At 46.9% G+C, this 13852-nt stretch overlaps 1 protein-coding gene across 1 annotated transcript; it reads left to right on the forward strand.

Moving 5' to 3' along the window:
- Positions 1-3914: 3914 nt before the first annotated feature.
- LOC307106943 (BPI fold-containing family A member 1-like) lies at positions 3915-8434 on the forward strand (the record flags this gene model as incomplete). The annotated part of the gene is made up of 7 exons (XM_079783765.1): positions 3915-4044; positions 4223-4382; positions 5835-5942; positions 6240-6389; positions 7256-7340; positions 7944-8007; positions 8394-8434. 7 exons carry the CDS (start codon positions 3915-3917, stop codon positions 8432-8434), a joined length of 738 nt encoding a protein of 245 aa, XP_079639891.1.
- Positions 8435-13852: the final 5418 nt, after the last annotated feature.

The following is a 13852-nucleotide window of genomic DNA, read 5'->3' on the forward strand; positions in this document are numbered from 1 at the left end:
CTTGAAGTGTCAGCAGCGTGTCCTTCCATGTTTCCTGATGCCCCCCGACCCTTGCCCTGCTTGGGGCAATGGAACAGGCAGCACCTTGGCTTCAAGGAGGGCCAACCTCAAAAGCAGAGAGAAGGCTTCTGAGTTTCCAGCACCCGGGTCTTTGACAAAGCGGTAGTGACAGAGGACAGACCAGTGCTCACCAGAGGGTGGGGCGGGGTGACTCGAAAAAGGCAGCATGAGGGTGTTTGGTGGGTGATGGAACTGTTCAATTCCCTGGTTATGATGGTGGGGACAAAGCTACATGTGCATTAAAATTTATAGAGCTACACACCGAAGGATAAAAAGCCAATTTTACTGTGGGTTGATTGTTTTATATTTTTTCAAACCTGGGTTTTTCCATTTCAAAACTCAGGGCATAGGAGACATCAAGAATAGCATGTATATAATGAATTAAAGCCAGGTTTCCTGCCCCAAGCCTAGAAAAGTCCCCATGTTGGGTTGGTAGAGTATGAGAGTCCAAGAAAAATTGAGAAGAACATAGTTCTGGTGGGATCTGGAAAGTGTTTTGTGCCCTTGCTACTGCCCAGGCAAAACCTGTCATGGGGCAACAGATACCCCAAGTTGAGGTGCAGGAGTCAAGGAGAGAGAACATCTGTGCCCAAATCCATCCCTTTCTGCCATCAGACATATGCAGTCTCCTTTCTTCAAACCAACGTCTGTTACCTGTTCAGTAACTGGCTGGATAAGCTTCAATCAGTCCCCTTGACTTACCTGCCTCAGTTTTCCTGAAGATAATAGCAATCAGACCCAACCCAAAGAGTTGTACCAAAATAACAAAAAATGGGACCCCTTTAAGAATGATAAGACACAAGCTCTGGAAATAATCTAGTGAGTGCTTGAATGGATAATTGAGTTCAAGCCAGGGCCCTGGCCCCTTGGAAGCCTCGCTGGGCTCTCACAGGAGGGGGGATCCATTCCTGGGAAGATCTGGCAGGAGGGAAAGCAGAGTGGTTCACTGATGACAGGAGTGGCAAGACACAGGGACAAGTTCTGACCCCACTACTCATCCACAACTCGCCCTTGTGCCCCTTGTCACCATCTCTGAACCTTGGTGTCCTTCTCTAATATTTGAGGGACAACAATACCAACCACTTCTGAGGAAGACAAAGTTAAAGTATGGAGGGCACCCAGCACATAGTAGGTATTCAATAAATGTGCATTTCCTCCTTTCTTTCTATTGCTTAATAAGGTGTTGGGTTTTGCAGGACAAGACCTGCTCTCACTGGTCTAAGAACTTGATCTCTCTATACCTCAGTTTTTTCATCTGTAAAATAGATTGCCAAGGTCCAAACTGTGGGGACAAATGCCTTATTACTTCATTTGGGGAAGGGAAGAAGAGAGGGTAAAGGTAAAAACCAGGATGCCACAGCATCCCTCAGGCCTGGGCAGCTGGAAAGACTTTCCGAGGATATGAGACTTTCCCATCAAACTTCATGACAGCATGAAATTCACAGATGTGGGAAAGCAAATCAGTGAACATGGAGCACAGTGACTCAGAGAAAGGACTGAAGTGTGAATGCCTCAACCCCACGTCCACTGTACAACTCTGCATGTGTCAACTCACACTCTGAGCCTCAGTTTCCCCCGTGACAATGGGAGTACTCATTCCCACCTCATACAAGCTGTGAGGATGCATGAGATGCTGCCTGTGAAAAACAATGTGCTCCTGGCACACAGCAAGGGCTCGGCGAGTGTTATCTGTTGACGCTGATTTATTGTTATTATTTTCCAATGAGTGTGTGGCTTTGGGCACTTATCCCCACTGGGCCTCAGTTTCCTCCTCAGCAAAGGAGGAGCAGCAACCCCTCTCTCTCAGGGTTATGGTGAGAATGGAGAGCCCACAAATAAAGGGAAATCAGAGGCCATTTGACTGTTTTTGACACTTTGGGAACAAGATTCCTCTAGTTGGAGAAAAAGAACTGGGCCAGGAATGGAAAAGGGCCTAGAGATGAGAAGGCTGGTGCTTCCGCCCCGTGTTCCAAATTTGATCGTCCAGGTCACCTTGGAACGTGGGTCCCCAGCCTCTGCCCCGCTCAGGAAACCATGAAGTCTTGAGTAACATCCCCATCTCAGGTTTTCCTCTGTTTAACTTGTTAATCAAATGGCTTAACCGACCCATTTACTAATATGGTTGGCAATTATTTACTTTGGAGAGCCCTGAAAGACACCACCAGATTGCAGAATTCTGAATTCTCTAGAAACCCATCATCCGATTGCACGTTTCCTTATAGCCACACTATAAAAGGGGCTGCCTGCCTAGCAGAAGCAAGCAGAAGCGGGAAGAGGAGACCAGGACAGCTGCCAGAACCTCTGAGAAGCCCAGGTGAGACCGGCCTGTTCTGCTCCTGCTCTGCAGCCCTGAGCGGCAGGGGTGCCAGGCTCCTTGCTGTGGGGTGGGCACTGGCTGACTGCACTAAGGATCACTTCATTGGGGGTCTTCTTAAAGGAAACAGGACTGGCCATTTTCATGAGGATGGCCATTCATTCTGCTTCCCAACCAAACCAGTAATGTCAATATAGAAGCTTATGAATGTAGAAAAGGGAATTTGATGCTACTGGAAGGCATGTGACTGTAGGTGTACACTGCTGAAATCTCCCGTGGGCTTGCTCTTCATATCCTAAGTCAAAATCTCTACGGTTCAAGTTTCAACTAGAGGTTGCTATTATGGATTCAGACCATCATCCACAAGCCGCCTAAAATCCACCCAATTTTATGCATAATGATGCGGTTTTTTCTGGGACTAGTAGACTCATAAAAGGTCTGTTTCCCAAAAGACATTCAGAAGGCCCAATCCCCAGTGAGGCCACAATGGGCTCTTTGGACCAAAAAACTGTTTCAATTTCAGTTGGTCACAGAAATGATGGTGCTTTGGCCACATAGGCCAGTTGATGGAATTGTGTTCCAAGTAGCCAGGCGTCTCCAAAGTATAGGTACCAGCTCCAGCTTTAGACACCCTTGTCAGCTGCCAGATAGGCCTCTGAGAGGGTTGGTGATATCTGGGAGGAGGCTGGTGCAAAAGGCAGCCAGATGTCAGGGTTCCCCAGAAGTCCATCCAGGTCTGAGAGAGAGAGAGAGAGAGCGAGAGAGAGAGAGAGAGAGAGAGAGAGAGAGAGAGAGAGAGAAAAGTGGGCAGGTTCAGAAACTTACTTATAATCACAGCTCTTTCAGCAATTTGCTGTGCCACCTTGAGGCTATCACTACCCTTCTCTGGTCCCCTGATTCTCCTTGTGAAATGAAGACTTTGAATGGCCCAGGATTTCCCCAGCACTGGTGTGGATGAGATGGTGGCTATGACCGTATGCTCTCTGATGGTTTGTGACTTGCAAGGGCTTCCACAAACCATTGCAGGCTGGACCCGGACCAAAAGATCTAAGGAGGATGATGGCAAAGCAGTTCAGTTCCTCAGCTACTTGGCTTGTTTAAGTTTTTCATTTGCTTTGTCTAAAGAGTAAGAACTAGTGGCAATGATTCAAGCCATTGCAAGCAAGCCAGTTAGAGAGTAAATCTGATGAGACTTAATTTAACAGAATTCTCTGGGTCAGACAGATCTGACTTCAAATCCTGTCCCCACGTGTACTTGTGACCTTGGGGGAAGTCACCTAAACTCTCTAGACCCCGGTTTCCTCACCTGAGCAATGCAGATGATTAGAGCCACATCTTAGGGTGTGGTTAAGAGGAAAAAGTTACTGAGTGTGGAGAGCTTAGCCTGATGCCTGGCACAGAGGAAATTCTGAGTAGTGTCAGCTATTGCTATTCTCTCCCCAGTGTTCTGAGGGCCAGGGGTGGGTGGTGGATAAATTTCTCTCTGATATCCATGCCATAGTGGGCCTGTCATTCTGTCCACAGATACCAAGGAGAGAAGATGTTTCAAATTGGGGGCCTCGTTGTCTTCTGTGGGCTGCTGACCCAGACCACAGCCCTGTTGGAAGCCCTGCCCTTGGGTCAGGCCCTGCCCTCAGGTCCCACAGATCTTGCTGGAAGCCTGACAAGTGGTAAGTAAGAGTCTGTGACAACCTCCTTCAGATGTTGTGTGTGTGTGTGTGTGTGTGTGTGTGTGTGTGTGTGTGTGTGTGTGTCCAACCATGGAGGGCAGGGATGAATAGGGAAGAGCGACTGAGGATCTGAAATAGTCAGATCTGACCGCTTAAGAACCCCTATACCCATTTCCAGCTCTCAGCAGTGGTCTGCTCTCTGGGGGTCTGTTGGATAGTCTCACAAACCTTCCGCTTTTGGACATCCTGAAGACTGAAGGAGGCAATTCTGGTAACCTGATTGGTGGCCTGCTTGGGAGACTGACTTCAGTGATCCCTCTTCTGGACAACATCCTTGAGTGAGTAGCCCTAAAGTAGGGCCTTGATCCCCATCAGAGAACCTCTGGGAGATGGGTGGACTGAATACGAGGCCAGGACTTGGTCTGAGACCCTTATAGTGTGGCAGGGAACACCAGTCCTCTTGAACCAGCAATTACCCTCAGTCCTGAAGCATATCCTGAGTCCCGAGCATCATCTGTAATCCTCATGACAACCCTCTGAGGTTGATTTAATAATTCCCACTTTGCAGAGAGAAAATTTGAAGCACAGAAAGGTGCCTGTGCTCACACAGCTAGAGTGATGCAGAGTGAGAGATCTAACTTAATTTACTTAGTTCCAAAGTCAAGGTGTTTCCCACTACATGGTGGTAATTTTGTTCTCACCTTTGGAATCCCTTAGAACACAGGTGGCCTTTGATGTAAGCAAGAAAGTGTAACCACTATCCTCAATGACATCGTCAATATGATGTCCATGGAATGATTTCATATGGGTTTCCCATGACACATTTGAGAGCTCGCTAAGCAAGAAGGAATAGTGGGAAGCTTAATGCAATGAGCTGGCATAGCCTGGGTCCTTGATAGGGCTGGATTAAAGCAATTTTCAAGATTCTTACCCATCCAGGTGCTTGACCCTGACTTAAAGACCGTCAGATAGCCTTGTGTTTGATTTCCAAATGTGCCGTGTACTTGCTGGCTGAGGACCAAGCACTCAGTCCCTCTAGGTTTCTCAGTCCCACTCAGTTTCTCTATCTATTGATAAATACTATGGTCTCCACAGAGGAAAACTGTTGGAGGACTGGAAAAGATGCAACCACCTGGCACAGTGGTTGGCTCAAAGAAGAGGCTTCCTCCCATCCTCTTTCCATTCTCCCTGACTTCATACTTCTCAGTCTCCATGACAAACACTGTTAATTAACCTGTCATTGAAAGTCATGGCAGCATGAGTGATTCCAACTATAAATGTTTGTTAAAAACTTACTCCACCTTCCCATACAGCATCCACTCATCCACTCACCCATCCATTTGTCCATCCTTCCTTCCATCTAACCACTTACTCTTCCCTGCATCCATTCATATATTTATCTTCTCACCTGCTCATCATTCCATAAAGTCAACCAATATGGAATAGCTCCTTTCTTTGTAAGGCTCTGGACTGGCATACAGAATGCACATGCAATCCAGACAAAATGCAAATATAATTCAGTCTCTATCCTAGAACACCTCACAGACTCAAGTTGAGGAGAGGGCCATGGGTGTGTCAGGATCTGGCCCAGTGCAGAGATTGGGGAGGACTGATCTAACTCAGAACCCGTGTGGTTTTGCCACAAGACTCCTCTCCTGTCTCCCCCATCCCACCTCTGGAATGGGTCTGATTGGGTTAAAGGTGATTTCTAGGTTTGGGGATGGGTATGATTAGGTTAAAGGTGATTTCTAGGTTTGGGGCTAATGTTTCTCCCTTCACCTCCTGTGCAGTGTGCAGGTCACTAATCCCCAGCTGCTGGAACTTGGCCTTGTGCAGAGCCCTGATGGCCATCGTCTCTACCTTACCATCCCTCTGGGTTTGGTCCTCAATGTGAAAACGTGAGTAGGCTCCAAGTAGGGATGGGAAGGTAGCTCACCAAAGGAGACCCTGATGACCATGGGTAGCCAAAAAGGGAGCGGGGTAGGCATTGGAGTCTAACAGACATATGCCTCCAAGTTCAGTTTGTTTGCTGTTAGGTCAGTGACTTGGGAAATGTACTTGACCTCTTTGAGCCTCGGTTTCCCTACTGGGAAATGAGATGAGTACAGCTAAGGATGAGGTGAGGCTGGCATTCCTGGCAAGGAGAAAAGCCTCTGCCTCCTTGGAATGTGGTGGGTCCACTATCTCCTCTGCAGGCCCCTTGTCGGAAGTCTGTTGAAGCTGGCTGTGAAGTTGAACATCACTGCAGAAATATTAGCTGTGAGAAATGAACAGGGGAGAATTCACTTGGTTCTTGGTGACTGCACTCACTCTCCTGGCAGCCTGGAACTCTCCCTGCTTGATGGGTAAGGCCAGAGGGTTGGCTTCACCTGCCCAGAGACAATAGGATGGGATGATGGATAGATGGTTGGAAATATAGAATAATGGGAGAATGTATTAGTGGGAGGATGGAAGGGTGGGAGAATAAAAGGATGAGAAGATTGATAGGAGGGAAGGAATATGGATGGATGGATGGATGGATGGATGGGAATAAATGGATGGATAAATAGTGACTTATCCCTTCTTAAGCTGGGCTGACCAATTTTATGCTGGATCAGGCAACACGAAATCTGAGTTCAAGCTCCATCTACTAGAGGGAATCGGGAGAGGTGGAGGGCTTCCTGGGTGAACTTGGACAGTACTTTCCCAAACTGTATATCGAGCTGCATTGCAGTTGTGGATTGATGGCCCACTAAGATAATAAGTGTGAGTCCTGGTAAGGGGTAAAATAGCTACAGAGCCTACCTGGGTTACTTACTTCAGTTACTTGTCACAAGATTGAGTCATGCACAATATGGCAGGAGTCGTCCCCAACGTGGCTAACATTTACTGAATACATATATCGTGCTTCACATGTATCATCTCGTTGAATCCTCATGACAACTACACACTAAGCACTGTTCATCCATTTATGGGCCCTACAAAGTCTCATTGACTATCTGTTGTGTAATGGAACTATGTATTTATTCTACATGGACCACTGTGTGCACTGCTGTGCAGGGTGTCACTCCCTTTGGGCGGCCCCTTGGTGTTTGCCTGTATGTGGGTGTGGATGGATGAGGCCCAGTTTCAGGAGTTTAATGCTGAGACTGTGATGGGCCCAGTGACCCCTCAGAAAGCTTCTCCATATCAACCCCAGACCCCTGCACTGCCCATGGCTTTTCTCTTTCAGAGCTGGCTCCCTCCCCATTCAAAACCTTGTTGACAACCTCACTGGGGTCTTGACTAAGGTCCTTCCTGAGCTGGTGCAGCACCAGGTAAGTGGGTAAAGTGAGGGCTCCTGGCCCTGGGCTCCTAGAGCTTCTCAAGCTGAAAGAGGCCCCTGGGGTGAGCTTTTCTGAGCCCTTCGGTTTGGATAAGTAAATTCCATTCATGTCTATGTGTTCATTGATCCACGTTTCTTCTTTCCACCCTTCAAATACATTAATTGGTTCTTGCTCTGGGCGAGACCCTGAGTGTGTCCACGCTATAGCTGAAATGGATTGGCCTGCCCAGAGAAGCTCCCAGTTCACCCCCCACTACGGCTGCAGACAGCACTCTTCCAGCCAGGGCTTGGGCACCTCCTCTAGCCAGATGTGCAGCCTTCACAGACCAGTACACCTTGTTAGAAACAGAGGTCATGTCAGAATGAACCCTGGCTCACTGTGTGGTTGGACACTTAACACACAGGCCTTCGGTTTCTCCTTCTGCCCATTGGAGGTACAAGCATATATCTGTGGGAATGCTTAGAAACAAACACTCTCAGTCACGGAGAAATAATAGAAAATCTACCCCAGAGAATCCATCCTAAAACGGTGCTACTCCCAGAGTCCCCCTCCAGGTACCACTTTGTCTAACTCCCCTCTCTCACCCTGGATCAGGTGTGCCCTCTGGTCAATTCAGTTCTCCGCAACTTGGACATGACCCTGGTGCATGACACTGCCGGTAAGTACCTGCTTCCAAGCCCTCTCCCCTGCTGCAGGAGCAGTGCCTGCCCCCGAGGAGCTCTGTCCCCACACACCATGGGACAGATAGATCCCTCCAACCTCAACTCTCTCCAGAAATGGTTTCTTTTTGCCTTGAATTATACAGAGAATGTTGAGGTATAGACCTTGTCTCTCCCCTCCGCCCTCATCAACCCTGACACTGAGAACAACTAAGCTGGTTGGTGAAAGGAGGCGTTGCCCCTGCCAACCCCAGCCTGAGCTTGCTCAGACTTTCAGAGTTCCCATTCCCTGACCCTAGGCCTTAGGAGGAATGCTGAATATCCCAGACTCCTTCACACTGAGATGATCACTCAGGTCTTCAGTGGTTATTTTCTCATTTTTCAGATAAACTGATCCATGGGCTGACATTTGTCATCAAGGCCTAAGCCTTCCAGAAAGGGACCTGGCCTCTGCTGAGCTGTGAGTGCTGCTCCCAACTCCCCAGGATTTGGGGGGCTACTGCTCTTCTCCTGGGGACAGCAGGGGCTGTGACAGTAACATCCAAAGAGAGAGATAAACAACCCACATTGACTGCCAGGGTGTTATCTTGCATCTAGAAGGGTTCAGGAATCTTGAGAAGGGGTTGTGAGTAAATTAATAAAGAGTCTAGACATGAAATATAAATTTAGAAGGCATTTTGGGGGATCCAGGGAAGCTTAGCTTTAGTAGCGGAGTTCTCCAAATCTCCGGGCCCAAAGCTTTTTATTCCCACATTTTTCCCTATAACAAAGCAAACACACATATCAAAGGTAAAGTTTGGTAAGCAGTAAAGTATCAGGTTGGGGGAACTGCCTTCGGCTGTTCAGCTGTTTGGCCAGCAGCAGGTAATAACATGTAGATTTTCAGGTTTGGGGAAAAGCCCTCAGCTGTCTGACAGCAGACAATAATATGTATCTTCAGCCCTGCTAAAGCCTCAAGGTTCACCAACCTTTTGATGAATTTCTTGCATTTATGAGCTGCTGGAATTAGCCCCCAGCAATTGACAAGCACAGATTTGCACAGAGAAGTCCACATAAATGCTGACAGAGATGGAAACAGAAACATGCATGGTCATGGATGCACACTCACACCCAAACACATGATCACTCAGACAAAGACACTCACACCAGCACATTCATACATGTGCACATATATGCAAACTCTCCACACACAAGTGCCCATGGATACATAAACACACATTCACTCAAACACATGCACAAGGAGCCTCATCACCCCAGTCTTGGGCTCCCTTTGTGGCTGAGACAAGACCCCTAGCCCCAGGGTCTCAGCCTCCTCCCCTTTCTCTGGAGGGTTTGGTGATCACCAATATCAACAAGAGTCAGTGACCCAAATCTGATTGGTGTCTTCTCCCAACAGAACCATTTCCTGCTGCTTCTGAGGACTCACAGAAGGCTATCTATGTCCTGGACACTGTTTGGGGACCAGAACAGCCTTTTCTCCAAGGAAACTGCTCCCCCTCCTTTCCCACTACATTCCATATTCCTCACCAAATAAAATTGCTCTTTGTCTGCACAGAGTGCCTTGTCATTCCTCACCATCACTTGAGGGCTCTAGGCCTGGGTGTTTGGAGCCATAGAACAGAGTTGGGACCTTACATAGGAGATCTTAATGGTCTTCAGCAGGACCAGATATTCAGATGAATGTGGATTTCAGAGTGGCTACTCTGGGGTCCTTAGAATGGGAGGACAGGAGGTTAGGGGTAGATGTAACCCTCCAGGCAACATTACCACAAAAGAAGTAAAAATGGCAGATTTGAGAAATGTTCAGGAGGTGGACTTGGATAGGTATAGATGAGGACAGGGGCTCCTGTCCATGTCTCAAGTTGGGGAGCCCAAAGATAACTGGAAATGTGGGAGGGTGAGTTGATTCCAGCAGGAAGATTATGTCTTTAGCTGTGGCCATGCTGCACAGAAGTATTTGGGCAACCCCAAGAGAGAGTCCAGGAAACTGACAGTTACACAGTTCATCTATCACTCCTCTTTGCTACTTGCATCTAGTCATACTGGCCTCTTTTCTGTTCTCACAGCAAGAGGAAGCTAAAGATTAAAAAAAAAGAAAAGAAAGAAATAGAAGACCCTGGCCAGATGGCTTGTTTGGTTGGAGAATTGTCCCATACACCAAAAGGTTGCAGTTTGATATCCTGTCAGGATCTCTCTCTCTCTCTCTCTCTCTCTCTCTCTCTCTCTCTCTCTCTCTCCTTTTCTCTCTCTCTCAATTCAATAAAAAACATATCCTCTGGTTAGGATTAAAAAAAGAAGTGTAGGAAGAAGGATAACCTGGTCCAAAGTGTTCATTGCTGAAAGGCTTGAGGAAGGTAGGGATAGAAAAGGGGCATTGGAATTGCATATGAAAAGATGATTGAGGCCACAGGTGAGTGTCATAGTTTTGGAGGAAGAAGACTTAAAGGAACTAAGAAGAGGAAGATTTTAAGGATATTGAGACTGTTAATGTAGATAATATTTATGAAAAACTGAATGCAAGAATGAAGAAGAACAGGGCTACCCAGGATGGGGAAGGTTGTCCCTTTAAATAAAAAAATAAATATGCTATCATAGTTTGAGATCCTTATTGGACTTGCTCAACCCTTTCACTCCACACATGAGGGTACTGAGCCTTGTAGTTTATAAGAATGACTTGCACAAAGTCAGAGAGTGACAAAAAGGCAAATCAAGAACTGAAACATCCCAGACTTCACAGAAAATCTTGTCCCTTGCTCTTTGGGAGACCGCGTTGATTCGGGGTAGTGTTTCTCAATCCCTGCCCAATATTTGTCACCATGTCCAGACCCACCACTGTCTGCACCTATTATTGCCACCAACTAATGTGACATCATGGGAGGACAGTCCCAGAGTTCGAAGTTCAGAACTGCAATTGTAGGAAACCAGCATGTATCTCCTGGTGAGGACTTAAAGGAGGAGGCATCTTTCACACTCACAGAAGTATGAGATCTTTGAGCTCAGGATGAGTAAATTCCATAAACAGCTGCATGACCATTGTGAATGTCTACTTAGTGACCTGAAGTACAGAGGACCTTCCTGAATGAGAGTCAGCCATCAGGGCCTGATTGGGCTCAGGGAGGATCCAAGCATTAGCTACCTTCATGTTCCTGTGGGGCAGGCATTAGGTCAAGACTGAGAGTCCTCCTTGGCTGAGGGTCCAAAAATCAATGTGGATAAGGGCAGGCACACACACCTGGGACCATGAGAATTGGTCTTGCTGCCCCATGACCATGGCACCAAACTGCATTCTTGCCTAAACACACTTCCACTGCCCATTCCAGACCATTTTCCCGCTGCTCCCTGGACTTCTTCCTGTAGCTCACAGATGGGTCTTTCCCCTCCCCTAACAATTTCAATTTGTAACTAACTAGTCTAAGACTCCCCTGGATACAAAACAGTCTGAGAGGTGGCAGGTTAATGAGAACACATTTGTGACTTTTAAAGAGTGACAACATTATAACACTAAAAAAAAACCCTCTCTAGACGGATGTCAGTGAACATGGCAGACTAAAGATCTTTTGCCAGCTAGTGTTGCTCAGTGGTTGAGCATCAACCTTTTGAATCAGGAGGTCGAGGTTTGATTCCCGGTCCGGGCACATGCCCAGGTTGCGGGCTTGATCCCCAATACGGGCAGTTGATCAATGATTCTCTCTTATCATTGATGTTTCTATCTCTCTCTCCCTCTCCCTTCCTCTCTGAAATCAATAAAAAATATATTTTTTAAAAAGACCTCTGAAAATTATCTCCTACATAAAAGCAATTAGAAAAACAGCAGCAACAACAAAATGGTCAGAACCAACTTTTTCAGAACTCTTGAAATTAACCAGAGACTTATAAGAACCTGGGGGGTATTTATTCAATTGATATATAATCTTGGACTCTGTGAGCCTGCCTTGTTCAGTAGCATTTCCTCTCATATTCTATAGAGGCCACTAAGGACTCCAAATAATATGCAGAGCAAATATCAAAGGTTTTCATGGAGTTGGATGAAGTTGATCCACCAGGGGGAGTGAAGACTGTGGTTCTCACCATGACCATGAACCCTCTGGACCACGAGGGGGCAGGCACTGACCCCATCAAGCACAGGATCCTATCTAGCGGAGTGCTCTCTGAAAGAAAGAAGGAAGGCGGGTCATTCACCATGACCAGCCATTCAGAGCAACATCTGTCTTAATATTTTTTTAATTGATTTCAGAGAGGAAGGAAGAGGGAGAGATAGAAACATCAATGATGAGAGAGAATCATGATGAGAGAGAATCATTGATCGGCTGTCTCCTGCACGAGCCCACAACCTGGGCATGTGCCCTTGACTGGAATGGAACCCGGCACCCTTCACTCCATAGGCCGACACTCTATCCACTGAGCCAAACCAGCTAGGGCCACATCTGTCTTAAATGTCAGCCAGTGAGGAGGAGAAAATGTGCTTGAGTTCTTGCCCTTGCAACGTGCTTCACATCTCTGCTTGATCATTAATTTCAAACGACAACATCTTGACTTGTTTCATCTCTCTTGTCCCTCCCAGTCCTTCACAAGGGCCTGGATCTACTGTCTCTCAGACTCCTTCCTCTTTCCCGAGTTTTCATCATAAAACCTCAAAAGTTTTTCTGCTACCTGCTTTCATTCTCTTTCCTATTTCCAACTCCCCATTTCCTTTTTCTACTAATCATCCTCAATAGAAATGTCTCCGAATTTTCTCACTTAAAAAAAAAAAAAAGAATCTAAGCTTCTATGGTATTAGTCAGAACAGAGCAAGCCTGTGCTGCAGTAACACAATAAAATTTGATTCTTCACTCACACACTCACTCCACGCTCCATTCTGGAGCTACTCCATTTTAAATTCATGAGCTCCATAGTCACCATGACAGCACAGTGAGGGCTGGCAGATGGGTAAGACGTTACTGAGGGCCAGGCTGAAAACTAGCATGCATGCATCACTTCCTTCACATCCCACTGGCCAGACATTCTGAACCCCAGTCTCCTCATCTGAAAAAAAAAAAATCTCAGAGGGGTTTTGTGGGGATTAAATCAGCTAATCCATGTAAAATATGTGCCTATCACAATGCCTGGCATGGAGTCAGGGTTCATGAAACATATCTGGCCCGGCCAGTGTGGCTCAGAGGTTGAATGTCAACCTATGAACCAGGAGGTCACAGTTTGATTCCGGGTCAGGGCACGTGCCCAGGTTGTGGGCTCAATCCCCAGTTGGGGGTGAGTAGGAGGCAGCAGATCAATGATTCTCTCTCATCATGGACTTTCTATCTTTCTCTCCCTCTCCCTTTCTCTCTGAAATCAATAAAAATAGATTTTAAACAGAAACATATCTATTATTATTATTATTCATGCCAACTACTTCCTGGAGTAAAATTTGGAGCAAATTATTTGAGCCTTATTTCATCATTGGGGGGAAAAAGAGAGAAACCTTCCAATTCTTCTCACCACATTATGCAGGAAAACAAACTTTTCTATTTCACTTGTATCTACTGGTGGTTAGCTTCTATTTCTGAAAGTTGATGCTGGGCTTTTAACTTAAAATTGTAACATTTCCTATTATAATGGACTAGAGGCCTGGTGCATGAAAATTCATGCACTGGAGGTGGGGGGGGGGTGATGTCCTTCAGCCCGGCCTGCCCCCTCTCATAGTCTAGGAGCCCTCAGGGGTGGGAGGCGACCTGGCGATCAGGGGAAGGCGACACCCCATCACACCTCTGCTGCTGCCACTGCCAGCAGCACAAGCCTCGGCCGGCCCTGGTTACCTGAGCCTTAGGTAGCCCTAGACAACTGGGCAGCTGTCATCTGAGGCTTGCC

This window comes from Cnephaeus nilssonii (genome assembly GCF_951640355.1).
Source record: "Cnephaeus nilssonii genome assembly, chromosome: 11".
Taxonomy (NCBI): domain Eukaryota; kingdom Metazoa; phylum Chordata; class Mammalia; order Chiroptera; family Vespertilionidae; genus Cnephaeus; species Cnephaeus nilssonii.